We start from the raw sequence: 23,068 nt of genomic DNA, 5'->3' as shown, positions 1-23,068 counted from the left end.
AAATAGGAAATTGTCAGGAAAACATCCGGAACAAATCTGATATACCCCCCTCTTGGCGACTTTTTCTTGTTGGCGCCAAAAAAGCGTCGCCAAGAAAACTATGTATGACGTCATATGTCATACATCGTTCTTAGCGATGCTTTTTTAGCGCCAACAGGAAAAATTCAAATTATGTCATTAATTATTTAATGAAATTAATGCATTAATTTTTTTCCGTTGTTTCTCCGGGATACGAGCCCTCGGTCTCATAGTACTTTCGTAATGAGACCTCGGCTCGCCGGCCCTGCCTCGGTCTCATTACGAAAGTACTATGAGACCTCGGGCTCGCCAGGACCTCGCTGCCGCTCGGTCCGTTATCCCTCCGACTTTTAATATACATCACAGTCGGATATAAGTCACAGATCTCCTCCGTTCAGTATACAATAAAGTCACAGATTTTATGTGAAATTAACACCATTTTTGTGCTACAAAAATGCCAACCAGACCAAAATACAAACTACCAGAAACACACTAAAAACACAATAATTCAAAATATGTTCACTTAACTTTTTTACTTTTCTTTTACTTCCTCACGTGAGGCAGTGCACATATGTTCCGCTCTTAGGGAAATTATCCCATTTTTTATTATCATTACTTTACAAAAATATTTAAATTATGTTTGTTTTGACAAAAAAAATTCCAAAAAAACAACCTTATTTTACTTGTATTTTGTACTCCACCCAATTAATTTCGCGAATTATTTCCAAAAATTCGTAATCTCCTCTATTTTCAACTTGCTAGAACTAAACCATGACCCACTCCTGATCGTTGCTTCTTTTCCACAAACAACACCCCCAATAACCTTTCTACAAAAAAAAATTAACCCATCTGAACATTTTTTAGTTTTTTTAATTTTCATAACAGAATTACATCTAGAACATAACATTTCATTCTTAAGTAAACCAATTTCCCTTAAAAATTCTAAAAAAACCTCTTTATTTTCAATTAGTTTAAATATAAAAAATCTATTTAGGACTCCAGTACGTCCAAACGTTAGACGACCTGACGAAAAAGAAAAAGAAGATTCATTCAAAAATTTCAATTGATACATTTGGACAACATCACAAACCGAACTCATAATTAAAATAGAAAATTCAACTAAATTAACATTAAAAAACAACAAGAAAAAGAATACTCTAAAATAAAGTTTGAATTGAAACTTTATTTTAGAGTATTCAACTTAAAATCTCCCTAAGAGCGGAACATATGAGCACCTACCTCCTACCCCCGTGCAAAAAGACAGACTTCGAGAAACTACTTTCCAGCGTTCGAGTTGCAAAACCAGGGTTGCCAAGTTATCGCCTTATTGGCGATTTTCGTATCGAGCGAAAAATTAAAATCTCGCCAAGAGGGGGGCATATCAGAGGAGAGCCAAACATCCTTCACTTTACCAGAGGAACTCACTGTATCAGACTTGATAACATCATGTACATTATCCCAATTGACTCAAATAAGAAACTATTTTATTTTAAATCTTAAGATTTTGCAGCCACTTAAATATCCAATAATAAGGTGCAATTTTGTTTTCCTATATTTGCAATGCCACTCAAATCAGGCACAGATTCAGAGGGTGGGTCATGGGGGCCATGCCCCAAACGACCAATTATAGCTAAAAACTACATTTTTAAGACCTATATTTCAAAAAAAAAAACATGCCAAACCCCCTATTTGCGCCTGAAAATTGCCCTTTTTCTCACCCTTTTGGAAAAATGACCTCCTCCAAAACCAAGAGTTGGATTTATGCTTGACTTAAATTACAGGAATCACCAAAAAGCATAAAGCAGTTTAATCATGTACAATTTTCAAGTTTTTTAAAAATTTGTGCCTGACTGGTTTTCCTTTGATTAAAATGTTTGAAGTAAGTTTCAGTTTGCGATCTTTTGTAGATGTCCTCCAGATCATAAACTGAAGCAATGTCAGATACCTAATAAATAAAAAAGAAAAAAAATCGAGTTGGAGCCTTTTTCAATCTTTGTCCCATTTCAAAATAAACTCTTTATCCAGTTCAGTTAGTAATTGTTAGTAATCTGATGGTTCAACCAGTTGCCAAAAGACATCTTTTGGCTAAGAGCCAAGTCAGATTAATGCTTAGGTTATACATAACTTGGCTCCCCCTCAACTGAGTCACTAGGGTGAAAGAACAAAAAAAGACTTAAATGAACATTAGTGCCAGATCTCGCAAAGGACTGCAAGACATCATGAAAACATATGTTCATGGGTTGATCTAAATGTATATTTTTAATTCTGCAGTTAATGAAAAGGGAACATTTTTGTGAACTTCTTTTGTTTTTGTGAGAAAGAGGGTTTTTTTTTGTATGTTCCCCTTTATTATCATTATTATTAATTTTGAAAAAATATCTTGTCATATCATAAAGAGCATTATTATCTGTCACATTTCTTACATAAAATCCCTTTAGCTAAAAAAAAAAAAACATTTCCAGCTATTTACTCTTCAAAAAAAAAAAAAAAAAATCTTGCTTGCAAGAAGCAAAAAGTAGCAAACCAAGCAATTTAAAGCAGATTTTATCAGATTTACTCATTTGTCACACAACATCTTCAGTCACTAAGCTTTTTTATATAGTCATGATTGAGCGATTTTGTCTTTTAATTGGTTCTTAATATTTTCTGTCCAATTTATATTTATTTCCTTTTGCTTATAGGATAAACATACCAATAGAAAATGGTACTTACATTGAAAGCTTTATGTCTCCTCCTGTTCCTCCATACTCTGAAGTAAATTTCAAAGACAATAATCGAAACTTCATGGATAACCGATTTGAAAATGAGTTCCCCTTGAAGAGTGATAACAATAACTTGCAAAATGGATTGCCTCCAGACGAAAGGAATTCAACAAAGTAATTTTTTGAGTTTTTATATGATATGTTTATTTTTAAAGTTGATGTACAGTAGAGTCTCGAAAATCCAAGGTAATCGGAGCTCGCGCCACCTCGGGTTACTGAAAACTCGGATCATCCAAAATATTTTTTGGATAACATAAGGACATGCGCCATGGGTGCAAGACCTTCCGTCTCAGGACGGATTTCCGTCTTGACAAAATTTCCGAGACGGAGGTCGGGACGAAAGAAATTCAATGACTTTCTTTTAATTTTGAATTAAAAAAGAAAAATTGAGTGTTTGAAAAATATGCTTTAATATTACTGGACCGTTCCATAACCACGAATTTACATCGACATTCTCTCGGTTTTTCCGCCATGTGCTTGTTTTGTTTGCAACGTGCTTTTGGAGGAGTGACTTTTTGGCTCGCGCCGTTTGACTTTTTTTAGGTATAGCTTTATTTCCAACTCGCTGCATTGCAGACCGAGGAGTTGCTCGCTATTCTCCCTAATTTTGCGAAGCAATCGGCTCTAATTGAAAATTTAGCCTTTTGTCATGCTATTTTCGATCATCCTTTCGTTTTTTTCATTTGTGTTTTTTTTTTTTTTTTTTGCAAACTTGACACGCATAAATGAAAATTATGTACGCTCTTAAAATGTCTTAAGAGTTGAATCTGCATCACTGATTGAGAGTGATTGCTGACAAGATGAAATATTTTCGCCACACTAAAGGGCGTCCACATACCAGGTAAAACAGAAACTTATCAAGATTTTGAAGATTTTAATGAAAATGGGAATTTTGGAAATAATCGAGGGGGGGGGGGATTTCTAGCTGGTTGGAAACACCGATGGGCAAACCGTTCCTGCATTTTTGACAATGACTTGAGGTATCATTAAATTCTAATGTCATCGATTCGAACACTCGCTAGAATGGAAATATGGGTGGGGGGAGGGAGAGAAAGGAAAGGAGAAAAATAACGGCAGCACGAGTTTGGGAAAAATTGCTGCTCTTGCAGAGAGGGTAATCTGTCCGCAAATTAACCCACGATACTAAGGTCTTAAAACGTTGATATCTTGGACAATCTAGGGGGGGGGAGGGGTTACTCACGGGTTACAGTAAAAAATATCGAAAAACTGAATTGAGAATATTTTTGAAGCTAGGAGTGGTTTGATATTTCTCCAGTGCAAACTCTTAAAAATTTAAAAGTCAAAAAGTTTTAGGCTGTCTCTAATGATATAAAAGTGGGTTTTAAAAAAGAATCGAAGACTGGAGTCTTAAAAACACTAATTTAGGCAATCTTTGGTGAATTTATGAGAGATGGTTTTGGTGTTCTAACATGAAAATGTTTTGTAGCTGATGTATTAAAAACTATTTGAGGCTATATTTAAATGACTTAAGTTAAAGGGCATTTGCGACCCTCTCCCGAAAACTGTTTGTAATTGAAGTCTTAAATATTTTAGGCTGTCTTTGGCAATGTCAAGAGGGAGGGAGGGGGCTCTCTTTAGGCGAAATTCCGAAACTGGAGTCTTAAAAGCGCAACTTTGAACTGTCTTGGGGTTCGGGGTTCTCCTTTCCCAAAAAATATTCAAAGCTGAAGTATCCAGAACTCAGCTTTAGGTAATCTTTGGAAGACTTAAGAAGAGGGAATTCGAAGGCTTTCTCTCAATACGTTTCAGAATTTAAATTCTTAAATCTTCGGTGATGAAAAGGGGAAACAGCAAATTTTAGTAAAATTTAATGAACTTAGAGGAAAGAGTTCGGGGGGGGGGGTAAGAGTTAAGGAATTCAGGGGTCTTTCTCGAAACATTTTCGAAATTGAAGTCTTAAAACTTTGGGTTGTCTTTGGCGATGTTTGGAAGGGAGTTGCTCTGTCAATAGAAAAATAAATCTTAAACAAAAACTTACACTGCATTTAGTAAACACAATGAGAGGGGGGGGGGTGATTCCGCACCCCCAGCCCGAAACATTTTAGTTTCTGAAATTTTAAGAGCTTTGTTTTGGGCTATCTTTGGATGACTTAAGGGGGAAGGGCGTAGGAAGATTTTCTCAAAGAATTTCCAAAATTAAAGTATTAAAATTTTTAGGCGGTCATAAGTCATGTTTATAGGTAAGAGGGGTACTATTCCTACAAAACAATTTAGAAAGTGAAGCCTTAAAAATTGAAATTTAGGACATTTGTGGTGAACTCAGAGGAAGGGGTTCGGGAGTTCTCTTCCGAAAATTCTTTGATGCTGAAATATTTAAAGCGCCACTTTAGGCTATATTTGAGTGCCTTAAGACGGATGCGATTCGGGAACCCTGCCTGGAGTTAGGATTCAGTTCCCCTATTTCTTTTTTTAATTAATGAATGTTGGAAAGGGTACCTTATTTAAAAAATATATCTACTTCACTGAAGCGATTTTTTTATTACTAATTTCACCACCTGCTATCTTATAAAAGAATTCTTTTTCAAATGAAGACTGTTTGGGAATGGTGACAGTTTATTATCATTAGTCGGCCTTACCCTTCCCCCACCTTTCCTTCTTTTCTAGTTTGTTGGCGCTACCTTTTGTAGACTTTCGAATCAGAACTGATTTATGTTGCAAAAGTGAAAATCTTATGTCCTAAGCGATTTTATTGCTACAACAAAAATGTTTAGGATCGGCAAAAAACTAATGGTGGGGTGCTGCAAACGCTTTTACCCCTTACATTATCCAACATCGTCTAAAATTGCGTTTTTGAAACATCAATTTCGAAATATTGCCGAAGAAGGTTTCCAGAAATCCATCCCTTCAATAGTGCATTCAAAAAGCATATAAATGTTACGAAATTTAAATTACAATTTTGTTTTTAAATCTTCGATTTCGGGAAAGCCCATAGCGTCTCCTCCCCCCCTCTTTCTTTAATATTTTTTGAAGGTTGCCCAGTATTGTGATTTTGGGACTATCAGTTTGAAATAATTGATGTAAGAGTCCCTGAACCCCTCCTTTCCCTGAACTTTACCAAAATGGCCTACCACAGCGTTTTTTGGACTTCAATTTGAAAAAATTTCTGGGGGAGAGTCCCCAGATTGCCGGATTTTAGAATTTTTGGAATTATGATGTCAAAACACTTAAATATTACAATTTTAAGGCTTAAAATTTAAATCAAACAGATTACAAAACTGGCATTGTTAAAATCTGCAACATTTATACATACAAATTTTTCCTTAAGCCCGCATGCGGGCGGGGGGGGGGGGGGAGGGGGAGCTGAAAATATTTTCCGTCTTGAACACATCACCAAATTTGCACCCATGACATGCGCTGTTTACCTCCTTATGTTATAAAAAGGAAATATTGTCTCCTCGAAAAAATTTTTACTCAAACATCAACATAAATTTATGTTTAAATTAAACCTTAATGAGTTTTGATTAGTTTTTTTCTTGATGTCTGCACGTACTAGTGTGTAAACTTGCAGGTAACCAAAAAATGCCCTTTGATCGTCCTCAAATAAGTTTTGATGAGTTTTGTTGTGAAATTTGTCTATGTGTGAGCGCACCTATGTACCTCACATAACATAAAAATGTTTGTCATAGAAGGATAAATTTCATTTATACCTTTCGTACAGGGTCAAATTTTGCACTTCAATTTTTAATTGCAATCGAATGTTTCAAAATGGCTGTTTGTTCATTCTTTGAGGCAAAATAGTGTTTTAATTTCAAGTTTTTTTTTTTTTTTTGCATCAACTTACTTCCAACTTTTTCCAATGCATCTCTTAATCAATCTCTAACAGTCAATGTTTAGATTTCATGCCTCTTGGCAAGTTTTATCGACAAAAACCTTTCAATATCTTTTTATTACCTTATTGTATGTCATTAGGGAAGATCTATATAGAAAAATATTTCAACTTCCAGATTAAAACATATTTTGTCTGTAAAAAGAATACCTTAAAAATATTAAGAAAACACCTCGAAATAAGCGGAACCTCGGATTTTTGAGACTCGGATTTTCGAGACTCTACTGTAATTGTTTTTTTAAAAAGTAGCATTATATCTCATGTTAGTCTCTAAGCTCTATTTATTTTATAATTAGTTGCTATTTAAAACTCCTTTTTAAGTTTTACTTTTATACAACAGATGCTTAAACTTTATTTTCATGCTTCTTGGTTTAAATACAAATAGCTAAGTAACGCTGGGTCTTATTATTTTTTTGTATGATATTTTAGATTAAAATACTGGTTTTTCTTGCATAATAACTTTTCTAGCAATCACAATATTTTAGAAATTTTTAAATTAAATTACAGTAGTTTTGTTTAGGTAGTTTTATTCTTTCCACCATAATTTTTTGAGATTATTCATGCTATTATCCATTCTGGAATTACTAAGCTAAATGTTTGTGTTAAAAATATTAACACCCTTGGGATAAAAATAAAGTAAATGTAAGAAATGACATATATATATATATATATATATATATATATATATATATATATATATATATATATATATATATATATATGTATATATATAATTGCTGCAATTTTGAGCTATTATATCTTGTTATTTTTTATGTAAAGCAAATCTAGGCTAGATATCTGACCTTATAATATGTAGTGGACGGATCGTTAAAAAAGTAGATCCGCGGAAACGGATCCGGATCATTAGTGTCAAGATCCACGGATACGGATCTTAAAATGTTTTTGCCCAATTCGACTATCCAAGTGTAAATTTTATTACGGAAGGTATTCCCGTCACTATAATAACACTGCTTCTTCAAAAAACGTCATCTACGGCGAAAATATAATTAAGACTATGATTTACTCTTTGAAGAAATCTCCGTTAAAATTGATGGAAAGTTGGAAGGAACGGGTCATCGCGGCATTAATGCTTAGAAATGATAGAATGTGAAAAATTATTTCTAGCTTGCTCGGTAAATGTAGGATACAGGAGCAAGAATGCAAAGCTGCTACTGGATGGGCTAGAAATAATTTTTCGCATTTTATTTCAGCATAAATGCAGCGCTAACCCATTCCACCCAAATTACTCCGACTGACGAAATAACAGAACCGGAAACACCTTTACAAACAGTAAATAGAGACTTTCGTCTCACTTTTTTTGAAGGATGCCGGGAAAAACCATAATGAAGAAAAACAAAAACCCCATATCAATAAAAAAAAAAAAAAAAAAAAACTAATATTAAACTAAAAATTAAAAAAAAAAAAACATGTCTCAAAGGGCCGTTGGCTTCTGAAATGATACCTTATAATTTAAATAGGAAATAAAACCTAATTTAAACGGAATTTAAGAGTCTTTTATTCAAATATTAAAAAAATTTTAGAATAGAAAAGATCCGTTTAAGATCCGTCAAAAAAGTAACAGATACGGATACAGATCTTTATTTTTCCTCAGATATCTGCGGATACGGATATCCGGAACATCACTAATAATATGCTATCTGGTAGTATACCTACTTGGTCAAATTAGAAAATCCAGTGAAGGTGAACGAATGAGGAGGCAAGGGACGGATGAATAGGATCCGATTTTCTGCAAAATCAGTATCCAATGCAACTTTATAATGTAATCAAAACTTCTTCCTTATTCTAGCTTTGTATTTTACAGAAAGAAAAAAGAAAAAGAAACTTGGAAAGATGAAGTTCCTCCTGTGAGATTTTTTTCTCTGGTTAGTTCATTTTGAAATTTGCTTTTTTTCATAACTCTAAGAAAAGTAAAAAGCAAATTAATCAACAACAACAAAAAGAAACTTTTAGCAATAATAGTTGTTGATATCTAATGCTGAAAGTTTACAAATGTCAAAAAAAAAAAAAAGTTTATATATATATATATATATATATATATATATATATATATATATATATATATATATATATATATATATATATAATGTTTATAATATCAAATTTACAGGGCTTCCAAATGGTCCATATCTTTCTCTAAAAGTCCCTTTTTTAGTTTCAAGTCCACTAAAGTCTGTTTTACCAGGACTGCAGAGTCAAAGTCATGGGGTCAGAGTCAAACTGATTTTGGGATAAAAGAGTTGAGAGTCTAAGGTTTAAAATTTCAAAAGTTTAGCCTGTTATTTTCCCTCTAAATCCTCAACTGTGCCAGTACTTGCAGACTTTTTTATCAATTTGTATTTTTTCTTTAAAAATGTGAATGTGGTGATCAAACTCCTACTATAATAATTTGTTAATTTTGAAGCAAATAGCTGCATGACAGATAGAGTTCAAAACTGTTAGTTAGGCATAATATATTCATTCAGCATAGTTTCTTGTTCTAGGCAAAAGTTTTTTTTGTTATGAAAATTATTTTACAATCGTTTGTAAATAATCTTCAAAGAGGCTGAATACACTGCACAGGAAAATCCACCTTTTTCATACATATGACACCATTCTTGTTGATTCTTATGTCAAATGAAACTTTAAATTCTAAGATGACCACCATTCTCCCACTATCACCCATGATTTTTTTGGAAATTGGCCTCTCCCATTTGTTTCAGCTCTTGATCCTTCCATAGCCAATAGCCATTATTTGATTTGGAGGAAAAGGGAGCATTATATTAGCTTTTGAGATTCTTCCAAGGAGGGGGGGGGGCAGGGGCGCTATAGAGGTGAAAAATTCAGAAACATGAACATTTGTAGCAGGAATGGTCCTCACAATTGTATCATTAATATTCAGTTAAAACCAAAGGATTGATTTAACATGTATAAGCTCAATATTCAAAAATGTGTTATCATGGTAAAAAGAGAAAAAGACAAATTAAAAATGTAGGAAGTTTCATGTGTTGCATAAGAGTCATCTTGCAGATCTTCAGTATAGAAATTTCCCGTATTATTTAGATTTATTCAAGTTTTATTCAAGATTAATTCATTTACATATATAATTAAGATTAAAAATGAAATAAAGCATGTCTTTGATATTGCATTACTGTATATTTATTTTTCTGGGGATGCACCACAACCACTGTATGTGACTTTTTAACCAGAGGTGCCCAACTGGGGGGTTGGGTGCTTGTGGGGTATTTTTTATTTTTTCTGAGAGGGCTTCCAATTTGGGGAGGACTTTGGTATTTATGGGGGGGGGGGGGATGGACACCACTGTCATAATATCAAAAAGTGATAAACAATTAGGGCCTTCTCTAGCTCTTTAGTGGAATGTTGAGGGTTAATATATTGCTTCTTTCTCCTCCAAATCAAAATAATAGCTCTAAAACTCTTGAAAACTTAAAAAAATTGGGTTGAGTTATCCAAACATTTTTGTGCGTAATGGGAGAAAATGGTGGTCATATTTGGATTGGAGTATCAATTTAAAAGTCTTGTTTTGTTTTTTGATGCTCAATGTTACTTTTTAAACTTTCTTTTTTTTTTTCCGATTATCGCCTTCCTGTAATCAATGCATCTGGCCTCTGAACCCAGCCATACGGGGGGTCCACAGTGCAGTCATAATCTTAACCTTTATTAGTTATTATTAAGGTCCCTTATCAGTCTTTTGTTTTTATAAATTTAGGTCCATTTTCTCCCTAGAAACAGTTGGTTTTCCATTGTAAAAATTATGTAAATATAATTGCTGAATGTGTTTTCTTTTATTGAGTTTCCCCAAATATTTTTTTTAGTAATGCAGCACTGCTTAAGGACAGAAAAAAAAAAGTATATTCGGAGCTTTGAACTGACATGTATATATAATTACTTTAATATATATTTCTAAACTATGTATTATTTTTTCTAAGATTAAATTTTACTAATTAAAAACAGTTTATTTTTTCATATACAGGATTTATTTAATCAGATTTAATTTATTTAATACAGTTAGAAAATACATCATTTTGTGCAAAGCAATATTTTTTCTCTTTTAAAGAGCCTGGATAGCCTTGATGTTGTAATATGAAATGAAAGTGTCTGTTTTAGGTAATTCTTTTAATTCCAGGACTTTATTTCTTCTACTAATCTAAAATTTTTCTAGATTTTTTTTTTTCTTTTCAATGCACTTATCAATCTAGTACTTGAATGTGGAATAAAATTTTGTAAATATGTACTTGTGTTTTCTTTAATTACTAATTTAAAAGTCATCCAACGAAAGGCTGTGAACATAATTTAGCTGATCATTGGTATCCCCCCCCATTGATTGTTCTTATATTAATATGTTCTATATTTTTTCTTTAAATGTTATTTTAAATTCTCTATTTCTTACAGCTTTAATGATATAAAGTTCTTCATGTTTCTTAAATAACAATAACAAGCTCTTATTACATAATTTTGAGGAGAAAATGATGGATTATCATTTGAAACAAATGATATTCTATCTTTTATTGCTAAATGGTACAAGGAGTTGAGAAGAGAAAAAATTTCAGTGTCTAATAAATATGTAATCTTTTTCTCAGATTAAGGCATTTATTACTCATGTAATGACTTAAAAGGAACTATTTCCTATAATGTGATATTCTTTTCTGAATTTTCTAAAAGGCTAATTCTATATTGATTTCTGTAATTTTCTTTCAGTTCAGATATTCCAGTCATGTTGATAAAGTCCTCATCTTTTTTGCTTGCATTATTGCTCTGATTTCTGGAGCTGCCCTGCCAACTATTATGGTTCTTTTCGGCAACATCATCGACTCTTTTGTAGATCATCATCGAATGCAGAATAACCTCACCTCATTTAATCCATCTGATAATACTAGTGTGTAAGTTTTCCACATGCTGTTTTCATCTTTGGAACACTTAATTACTTTTGTAAATTTTGATTGAGTATGTCTTTTTTTTTGTAAAGTGAGATTTTTCCAAATATAATTGTCGTTTTAATGGCTTAGTAAGGTTGTTTCAAAAATCACATAATTAGAAATTCAGTTGCCTCGATAATGAGCATATTATAAGCAATAGCAGTAATAATACAAACTTTTAATGCTTAGGGTCAGGTGGGATGGAATGAGTATAAAAGCAGGTATTTTTAAAATAATTATCAAACTATTCAAATCTGATATCCAACAATTGAAAAAATCATAACTAAGTTTTTACATTTCAACAATGCACTTCACATATCCATAGTTATTATTTCTGAAATAATTTTATTATTTAGTTAAAAAGCTGTTATTTCAAAGTTTTTTTTATACCCATTCCACCCCATGGGTTGGGGTGAAATTAGTAGTATTATTTTAAATTAAATTTCAGAGTGAAAATATGCTTTTATTTATTTATTATTTTTTTAAAATAAGGGTAAAAGTCTATTGAACAATATAATTTGTAATTTCACTGCAATGAAAGGTATAATGTCCACAATTATTGAGGATTGTCCAACTTAGTTTTTTGATGATCTGTTCTTCTTCAATCTCCATTTTTGCATTATTCGAGAAGGTGGAAACTTTCCCATCAAATACTTCTTAAGAATTTTGACAACATTAGCACAAGTATTTAAAGATTCTAGAACGTGAGCAATAAAATACTTCTTAAATTTCTTAGCAATGTATTCAACGAGCACCCAATCTCCTGTACATATTGTACATAAGCTTAGTGGAATGGAAGTTTGATCAGACTGGTTTTCAATTTATTTAGTCGGCTCTAGCTTTGCCTAGTGGTTGCAGGACATGACTCGTATTAGACGGTAGATAATGACGGCAAATGATAGTTTCATTATTGATAGCATGCTTTACAGTTTCACATTTCAGATGGCTTCCATGTCTTTTCAGATGCTTTGCGAAAGTTTGAAACATTCTTCAAAGATCATGCCTTCCATTCTACCAGATTTAGTGCAACCATAAGCAACTCCATAACATAAGGATTTCAGAATATAAAACTTTCGATTAAATGAACAACTTACTTCAGAGAAAAACTTTTAATGAGAAAAAATGTTAATTCCACAGCCTATGTCATTAAGCCTAATAGTATACCCATTCCACCCCACTTCAATTTTTTAACGTATTTCTTAAAATGTATGGAATTTTTCTTTTCTGATTTTTTCAGTTGACAAAGGAGACTTCCTTAAATGAAAATAACAGTAATAAAATGGTATTTAAATTCAAACAAAATCCTGGACACAAAGTTTCAAGGATATCAGTTAGTTTTGATTTTTACAATATCACTTTCAAGAAGGCTGCCACTAAACTGACTGTTTCCATTCAGTTTTTTCTTGAACCAAAATAAAGTCCAACTATTCTAAATAAAATTAGCATTTTTATTATTTTTTTTAAAAGTTGGATTTTTTTTCTGTAACTCAAAGATTAATAAACCACCCATTCCACCCCACATACCCATTCCACCCCACCTGACCCTACTGCTCTAAATCAACTTACTTTTTATTTGTCTATTTATGATTACCCTAGCACCCATCCATACTTTTTTATGAGTTTCTTTTGCAGTGAATTATTACTTTGACTTTGTTATTTCACTCACAGTACTTTTTGTGCACAATTTCAATTTACATCATCTGAACTTATATTGCAAGCAGGTTTTTTTTAAAATCGGTTCCAATAATTTAGCAATGTGTTGTGAAATAATGAAAAAGAGATTCAGATTACAAAATAAAACTTAAATCAAATGTTTAGATTTTGGGTGCAGCCTAAGATTTAACTTAATGGTTACTTCAAATCTGTTTTTTTGCTATACCGTAACTAGCTAGAATTTTTAGTTGTTTAAAATAAAAAAAATTGAGTACATTACTTTGAAGAATTCAGATTATTTATTATTATTATTTTTGCATCTATTTTATCGTGATGTATCCGAAATTTTTCAAAACTAAGAATTGAACTGATAATATGACATAAAAACATTCAAATTATTCCTTGAATCAGAAATTTTAATTAGTGTCAATTGAAGGGAAAACTTTATGTAAATAATTTTTTTCTGTCATATTGATTAAGAGCTGTGCATTTCTTGCAGTTACATTAAGACATTGTTTTTTTTTCTATTTTATAATGAATCATTTATACTCTTTACAATTCTTACACAAATTGGTAAAAAATTAAATTTTGTATCCTATCATTTTACAGACTTTTTGTTTCAATTATTTTCAGCATTTCTACAGAAATTTTCCTTCAAAGGGTTGCCAACCTGTGCTTGTACATTGGCATCATTGGCTGCATTGTCTTCGTCTTCAACCTCCTTTATGTTAGCTTCTTTAGTATGGCTGCTGCCAATCAAGCATTTAAAATTAGGTGCATGTTTATGCAGTCTGTTTTAAGACAAGATATTGGTTGGTTTGATACTCACCAAACAGGAGATTTTGCTAGTCGATTAACTGGGTAAGCAGTTTAATCGTGTTACTAAAGGAATTCAAAAATATGAATCATATTTTAAAATAATGTTAAAACAATTATGTTTTTGAAACAAGAGTTATATGCTCATGACATTGTGGTATATCATGTTTTATGTTAAATTATGTGTGCCAAATTCAAACTGTACTCTTAAAAAATTGGTAAATTATTAAAAATAATCTTTTTTGAACAAATAAAGTAATGAATAATAATAAAAACAAATACAAGTAGGTTATTCTTTTTATAAAAGAAGATGAATCTTATATATATATATATATATATATATATATATATATATATATATATATATAAGCAAGTGTATGAATCTTTGTATGTATCTATGTCGCTCTAACTTCTTTCGAACGCTAGAGAATTGGCGATCAAACAAGGTATCGATAGATTTGTAATTTTTCTTCCATGATGTAGAGAAATTTTTCATTTTTTTACTACTTAAATTCGCAGGGATATTATTTTGAACTTCAATTCTCAGAGATGTTTTAAGCGCTTTAAAATGTCTGATTTTGTGTTGCTGGAATCATGCCTGTACTTGCCTTGCAAAGAAACGAGGCTACAGAATACTTGACCTTAGCGGAATAGTTCCTGGTTCAAGTGGTAAGTTTCTTCGTGTGGTGTTGAAAAAATATGATTAATTTTCTACTGTGATTCAGTGGTGCCCAAATAGTTGAGAGATTTACAGGAGAGTGGTTTTGAGGGGATTTCTCTCTTTAGCTTTGTAACATTTGAGCAGAATGCGAGAGTAGGCATCCCCGAGCTGGTTAATAAATTTTCTGCTGCAGTTGGTAAGATGTGTTTTTCCGTTTCCTCATGTTGCAAGAAGGGTTCGTACAGTAGGGCATCCCTGTAGTAATTTTGGACATTGGGCGGAAAATTTAACAATATTGCATTTTAACTGTTATATTGACAATGTAAGAACACATTCAAACTAAATTAACTAGTTTTTGGCATTATTACCCGAATATAATACCTTTTATTCGAAGAACTAACTTGATAGTTCGTTAGTAGACAATTTAATAAACAGTAGGTAACATGTTTGAAAACTCAACAAATTTAATTCTGTGATGTACTGTGCTTTATGCACCCCTGAAAATAACAAAAACATCCAAAAACATATCTTAGAAAATAAGAAAATTTTGGAGATAGTTTTCAAAATATTTTGAATATATTCGAATTACGAAAATTGCTAACAAACTGCTAACAAAACTATTAAATACCACACCTTGTAGAGAGTTTCAGCTTTTGTAACCGGTGTCAGTTCTTGTCTAAACCTGCCTATTCAAAACACATTGACAATTAAAGCCAAGTAATCATTTTAAATTTTTCAGTTTGTTTACTTTTTATTGCAAACCCTTTCAATCTATTTCCTTCGGTGAATCAGTTTCATTTTATCCTTTGTAGAGTGTGGGATGAAAGCATGAAAGATGCTAAGAAACATGTTTTTTTTGCTAGTTTCGGGGACTACAAAAATTTGTACTTTTCTGAGTTCTTAGAGTCAACAGATAAAACTAGCATGTTATGGCCATCACAAAACTTTTCTCCTATTTCTTTCTTTTGAATTCTGATCCCTTCCATGCTTGACGAGGAAGCAATATCCCTAACAAGAACAAAATTACACATGCAAAAACTTGATGATCATCCCAATTTCTGAATGATCGCAAAAGCAAAGCAAAGAGCGAAAATTGACAATCATTTTAAAAGCCTTGCTTGAATCAATTAAATATTTTATTGTTAACAAAAAAAGGATGGTAATGGTAAAATGGTATCTGTCTTATCTCTTTTTTCTACTTTTTGAAGACTTATCTCATTCAATAGAACTTTTTCGTTCAAAATATCTTTCTTGAGACATCTAAAAATCAATTTTATTTTTAAATTTTAGGAAGAATATGACCACTTGTAACTTCTAACCAACTAGGCTGATTTGGACTAATAAAACTTTATGAGCTTTTCAATGTAAAATGGATGAATAAAAGAATTTTTTTATTTGCAAGTTTTTTTGATACTTTATAAGTAAATAATTGCAGAATTGTGTTTTTGAGTTACAAGGGACTCTTTTTGTTTGGTACGAAAGAAATTAACTAACAAATAAAAGAGCATTGTGTCTTCTCATTTCGGGTTTCAATATGTTTATTGGTTACTGATTAATGCTTGTTTTTTGATTAAAATCCTTTTTTTGTGTAAGCACTTTTGTCAGATGAATTTTCATCTTAGCTGTCTTCTTTTGCATTAAAAAAGGGTTGATTGTAATTAAGGATTGCAGTACCGATCCGAAAATTCAATACCAGTATCGGTTTTTTAAAAACGTGATACTAGAATCCTGGTATTAATATCGGTATGAGAAATTTCTCAAAAAATGATTGAAAACATATTGTTTTGTTGCTGCCACATTTCATAATTTTGTGCAAAAATTGTATTATTTACAAAACGTATTGTGAACAAAAATAAAATGAAGGAGTAAATGTCATTATGAAAACTCAACAATAGTAAGAAACATAATGCATCTATTGAATTGTTTCTAAGCCTGGAACTTCTTTTAGTGCACAACTTCTTAGCAGTTGAAAATACTCTTTCTGAATCCATGCAGGTCGCTGGTACAGTTGACAATGTGCAATACACTTCCTCTAATTGTCTCCTTCATCTTCAAGTAATCTATCATGTTGTCCTTCATCTTCAAATAATTTCGTTTCTTGCTTGTTATTTTTGGATAAGTCCGTGTGTGTGTGTGTGTGTTTCTTTTGTTTTGTCTGTATTATATTTTTATTATTGTTATTTTATTATTACTTTTTTTGAATATATAGCTAGTTGTAATTTTTCTTTGGGGAACGGTACTTTCTCAATATTAACATCATCTTCAACGATTTTCTCTTGATCAGGATGGGTTTGGGTTTGCTTTTTTTTTAGCCCTTTGGTTTGAAATTTACGACGAACTTAACTAAATTTGATCTTGTTAATTTATTTTAACCAATTTGTTTTCGTCTTCTTTTCAAAATTCTTTTCAAATATAATTGTGTAAGTATCTGAAAATATGTTAAAGTGTTGATTATGCTTCACCTCTTTACAAATTTTCAAGACTATATAATTTCTAAATATTACCCTGGCAAGAGTATAAAGCTAAATAACGATACAGGACAACAAATAAATACCGGTGACAACAAATTACTATTTGTTTTTCTAGCAAGAAAATAGTTTTTGTCAAAATTCAGTACAGTTGAAACAAATTTAAAAAAAAAAAAAAGAGAAATGTATAAAGTATTACTGTAATTGATGGTTGGAAGAAATTATTTATAGGACAAATACATTCGAAATTACTCTTGAAATTAACTTTCACAAAAGGGTAAGTGAATGATCAGGGAAATGGAAAAAATAAAAAGATGGTGCACATAAGCGCACAAAAAATGCGATTCAGCTCACCATCTAGTAATGAAAATATCATTTTGCAGTATTTTGCTGCTTTTATTTGATGATGTTCTATTAGTTCGTGTTTTTGAAGCCAAATTTTTACATTAGTAAGTTGCTTTTGAGGTCTGTATCATGGAAGAAGAAATGTACATCAAAAAATAAGAGTACAAATTTAATTAGTTAAATTGAAAACTCTTTAATTAAAAATATTGATTTTTTCTGCTAATACCGGAAATACCGGTATTTTACCTCAGCAAATACCAGAATTTTGAAATTGCAAAATTGCTCGAAATACCGGTATTTAGTATACAGGTATTGCAATTACTAATTGTAATCTTAAAAACATTTCTATGTTTATTTGCAACTTTTGTACTCTTGTAATATTGTTTTTGTAATTTGTATGTTTCATGGTTTTATTTCTTTCCTTCCATCTTTCTTCATGAAAATTGGATAAAAATGAAGTATTTTGTTGAACCTTTTTTTTAACATCACAGTATGTGGTCTTCTCAATATGTACTTTTTGTTATGAGACTCGATGGCACTATTACACTTTACTATGATAATGACTTTATTTAAACCTTTATATTGTAGTAACATTTGACATAAAACTAAGTAACGAAGAGCAGAAGATTACATAAAGCAACATTACACCTTTTTTTACCACTTTTATTATAAATCTTGATTTGAATTGTTGGCAATTTGTAAAATTTCTTTAAAATAAAAATATATTTTTCTACATTTTAAACATAAATATTATTCCTGATTTTTCTATTTCTTTTTGTTTTTAGAGATTTAAGTAGAGTTCAAGATGGAATAGGTGAAAAAGTGGGCATGTGCATCAGTTTTATGGCAACAACAATCTTTTGTATTTGTACTGCTCTGTATTATGGTTGGAAATTGACTCTTGTTTGCCTCTGTATCATGCCCATTTTGTCTATTGCTATGGGTATAATATCAAAGGTAAGAGTTTATAGTTCTTTTTAATTATTGTTTAAAATTGATAGAAGTAAGGGTGAATATAAATTGAGGGTGATGGGAGTCATGACCACCTAAACTATCAACAATATTATTCATCCATCATTATCGTATGTGATCATTATTTAATGATTACATATGAAATTAATGGATTTTGAATATCATGCATATATTATTACACATTGTGTTCAAATACTTAATGAATAAAATTTTAAGTAATTAATTAATTATTTAAATAGATATTTGAAATAATACTTTCATTGCTTTTGAAATTAATTAATAAAAATAATAAATTTAAAATTAATACGTGTCTAGTAGGCAAAGTTCTATTGCCCTACTAGACTTGAGGTACCTTATTCCAGGCCCGTTAGGGGGGTTTTATAGACGCCAAAAAATTTTTTTAGCCTAAAACTCTATACTTTTTAGCTGTGAACCCTCCCCTCCCCTCCCTCCCCAATGAAAGTCTATATCCATTCCTGGATAGAAGTACATCAAACTAGATATGAATGCGAATCAAAATAATTAATTGAAGTAGTTATATTAATTTAATAAGAAAGTTATACATTGGTTCCCTTATTTTCATTAAAATTAATTTTTAATTTTTTAAAGCTCATTTTTATAATGACTTTAGAATCTGGAATAGTAAATAGATTACTTAAAACAAAAATATTTATGGGTAGGTTTAGAATTTGTTTGAAAGTATACAAGTCTTCCATTTTTAGATTCAAGCTGCTGTATCTGGAGATGAGCTTCAGGCATATGGTGCTGCTGGTGCTGTAGCAGAAGAAGTATTATCTGCAATTCGAACGGTTGTGGCATTTGGCGGAGAGAAAAAAGAAATTGAGCGGTATTTCTTTTTTACCACTTAATTATTTATTTGAATGCTTACAATGATTTTATCATGCACTCAGATTTTTCAATCTCTTTTTTTTCATTTTTATTTAAGTTTCTGCTATATAATCGCCTCATTAGCTTTTATTAATTCTGATTCATCATTAACTCTACTTTCATAGTTTCAAAAATTGTCTCAAAGTATTTTCCTTAAAAAGTATGCTTGCATTTTAGCAGGGATGTTTATGATCCCAAAATGTTGGATTGCTATTTCCGAAAATTTTGGGCTGACAACACATTTTAAAACTGAAGAATTATTCAAGAAAAGAAAAAAAACTTTTAAAATGGTTTTGCATGCATATTTGAAGAGTTTTTTGGAGGGGGGAGATTGAGCTTCCTCATAGCTTCTGAAAATTTTACACTGTCTTCAGAAAGTTTCACTTGAGTCCACTATCACTCCTGCATTTTAGATACATTTGACATCATGGGGAAAACAGTCAGTACTACCATTTCTGATAGTAATATAATTTTAGTTTTTCAGTACCTATTTTATTGTTTGTGTTACATTAGCAATAGCATTTTCATCAGCATTATCATTCTTCAGGAACTTCATATTGATGGAATTTGCATATTTTGCTGGAAGTCATGTTTTACAGTAAAAATTTACTACTAGTCTTGTTTACTGTAGTATTTGTTTACTCTACTTATTCATTTTATCTTACAAAGCTATTAATTTTTTTGTTTGCACTTTCACACAGAATCAGACTAGCAGTGTTTAGTAATTTATGTATCAAGTTTATTGTCTGAAATTGCATTTTGGAACATTATTCAACGTTAGTTTTTGTGGTTTAATTAGGCTTTTTTTACAGGTATAATAATTGTCTAATTCCAGCTAGTAAAAAGGGTATCAAAAGAGGCCTTCTGACTAGCATTGGAGCTGCTCTTATTTGGTTTTGTATTTATGCTGGTTATGCTTTAGCATTTTGGTATGGTGTTAAATTAATCGTTGATGGTCAAGGTCAAGAAAATCCTGAATACAAACCAAGCACCTTGGTTATCGTAAGTTTTTTTTCTCTTCTGGGAATTAATTTGGTGCAAATTTTGTTCAAATAATTGTAGTTAATACATGATAAATTTTGTTTGCTATGTGTATATTATTTGTGGGTATTTGATGTTAGAGTTTTAATTCTATTTTGTATTCTATTTACTTCATTGTGCTCTATGTATTTAACCTGAGTAAAAAAAGGGTTTTCAAAATATTCCAAGTTGTGTACAAGCTAAGAATGTTGTAAAAAAGTCACAATTTTTTTAATTGATCCCAATACTAACAAAAAGTATGGAAATTTTGTCACAATAGTTTATTAGCACTTAATATTCCTCTGTAAACCTTTTGAATGGCATTGATGACATTTTCTCCCCCTTCCCTTTGACACTTAACATTATTTCGGGATCAAAGTGCAATGAAAAATCATGGCAAAACCTCTTTTCCCTCTTCGTTTCTTTAGTTTTAAACTGTTTGCTTCTGTTTTGAACTTATCCTCATAACATGAAAGTGCCTATGTCAGCAATTTGCTACATGTGTAGTGCTGCAAGCGCATTTGCACACATTATGGAAGTAGAGATCAGTATTATAATTAAATCTTCTGAGGTAAGTTGTATACGTTTTTTCCTTTACCTTTTAACCGCTTATGAATGATTTGATACAAGCTTACATTTAATTCCTGAGACTCAGTTTTTGGCTCATTGAAGACTTTAGCAGATAGTATAAGCTTATTTCATTCAAATAACATCAAAAGTTTTTGAGAAAAGTTACAACGACAGTTATTACAGTAATTCGAAAAGAATTATTATCAATTTACCTTAATATCCATTCTTTAGTACTATTCTGTTTGCTATCACTAACTAAGAGATGAGATGCAGTCATGGAAAGTTAATTCTTAATTTTCAAAATGTAAATAAAAATTAAAAGTAATTCCTATTAATCAAACGTTTTTTGCTTCTGATTTTATAAATAAATGTATGAGTGATAAAACAGTTCTTTGAATTTTTTTTTTGATTTTTTAATGGTTATTAAGTGCAGAAAAGCTATTAAAAGGTATAAAAAACTGGTAGATTGGTATTGTCCCAACATTTTTTTTTTTGTTTTACTCTTAATTTTAATAAATTATGCCATTTCAATTTGTTTTAAGATGTTATTTTGTAGATCTACAATTTGAAGTGATAGGAAAATGAAAACATTGCATTATTTCTAAGTTTTTGTGCTCTCCCTGTTTTAAAAAGTTCATAACCTGTCAGCAATATTTGGAAAAACAAAAAATGCATTTTGAAATTTAAACAATAGTGCTTAAAAGTTTTTACTCAATATTTTTGTACTTATACATAGTGTAAATGTTTTCTTTATTAAAATAGGTATTTTTCAATGTCATACTGGGTGCAATGGGTGTTGGACAGACCGCACCATACTTTGAGGCATTTGCTTTAGCCAGAGGAGCTGCTGGAAAAGTATTTTCAATTATTGAAAGGGTATGTAGGTGTAGAAGTAATTGTTCAAAAGCGTCCTTTGCCTACTTTCTAGTAAAAGTGAATGCTTTAAATAATAATATGCGTGAAATAGTAATACTAATAATGCATGAAATCAAGCTAAATGTGTTGTAAAAATATTTCTAAAAATATAAAAATAAACTTAAATAATCAAATATCTAATCAAAAAAAAAAAAAAAAAAAAAATTTTTTTTTTTGATGGTATTGTTTAAAAAAAAAGTGAACTATCTGTGCTAGAAAGTTTGAATTTTATTGAATCCTGGTTTAATAGGCATTTCTGATTGGAGCAAACATAATTGAAAAGATGCTATGACCCCAGTATCAATGTGTCTAGAAACTAAAGGAAAGTTATGTTTTTCAACTCTGTTTCAAATTTTTCATAATTATGGAAACTGAAAGTTTATCATGTGTTTTGAGCTTGCAATAGATTTGCTAAAGTGCCATTTTTTTTCCTGATTTTGGAAGCAGGAGGAGGAATTTTAGTTCTCCAATTCACATATATGACTGCTGCACCAAAATTCCTTTTTTCTGCCATGTTGCATCATAAAAAAGAATTCCTCCCATTTGTGCGTGCAATATATATTTTTGAATCTGCCAGTCTTTGAAACTAGTATTGTAGCAGGGCACTAAATCCAACTTTTTGAAATGTAGTTTTCATTTTGTTCAAAAAATAAAAAAGAAAAAGAATAAAGCAGCATTTGACTGGATTCTCCAAAAAAAAAAAAAAAATCTGTTCGCTTAACTATTTGATAGTACATGATTTCGCACATTTATAAGGCTTCTAAAAGATATTTTTAAAGCTGTTTCTACAGTTTTCTTTTCTACCTTAATCAGAACTTGTATATCAGGATATTTCTCATGAAGTTGCTGCATAAAAACCTGCAACAAATTCTGTACAGTAAAGAAATTGTGCTGGACATTTAAAACAGCATTCAGTATGTTTAAAATTTTCTCAGTTCTTGATTTTTGCCCTTATTCACCTATTTTAAATCATCTTATAATGGAGTAAATGCAGAAAGTTACTATAAATATTTTTCAACCTTATGTTTTACAAATTATACACACTTTGCAAGGCATCACTTGTTTTACTATTAATTTAACAGTTTCCACAAAATAAAATTTTGATTTATTTTAAAGATTCGAAAAACTTTTTTGAAAATTTAAGTCACAAGTGAACCTTGTTTTATAACATTTCCTTATTCTAAAGAATAGTTTGGGGT

General features: G+C 30.9%; 1 protein-coding gene across 1 annotated transcript in view; it reads left to right on the top strand.

Annotated features, from left to right (window-relative positions):
- The window catches only part of LOC129230417 (ATP-dependent translocase ABCB1-like), a 176,025-nt gene that overhangs the window by 119,993 nt on the left and 32,964 nt on the right, over positions 1-23,068 (top strand). The window contains exons 4-11 of the mRNA XM_054864818.1: positions 2,700-2,894; positions 8,450-8,510; positions 11,344-11,525; positions 13,848-14,075; positions 18,290-18,461; positions 19,199-19,323; positions 20,177-20,366; positions 21,717-21,830. Of these exons, the coding sequence (XP_054720793.1) occupies positions 2,700-2,894; positions 8,450-8,510; positions 11,344-11,525; positions 13,848-14,075; positions 18,290-18,461; positions 19,199-19,323; positions 20,177-20,366; positions 21,717-21,830 (1,267 nt within the window). The remainder of the gene's footprint in view (positions 1-2,699; positions 2,895-8,449; positions 8,511-11,343; positions 11,526-13,847; positions 14,076-18,289; positions 18,462-19,198; positions 19,324-20,176; positions 20,367-21,716; positions 21,831-23,068) is intronic.

The sequence above is a fragment of the Uloborus diversus genome, chromosome 1 (assembly GCF_026930045.1).
Source record: "Uloborus diversus isolate 005 chromosome 1, Udiv.v.3.1, whole genome shotgun sequence".
Classification (NCBI taxonomy): Eukaryota; Metazoa; Arthropoda; class Arachnida; order Araneae; family Uloboridae; genus Uloborus; species Uloborus diversus.
Note: the sequence above shows the minus strand (reverse complement) of the source record. Positions and strands in the feature narration are given on the sequence as shown.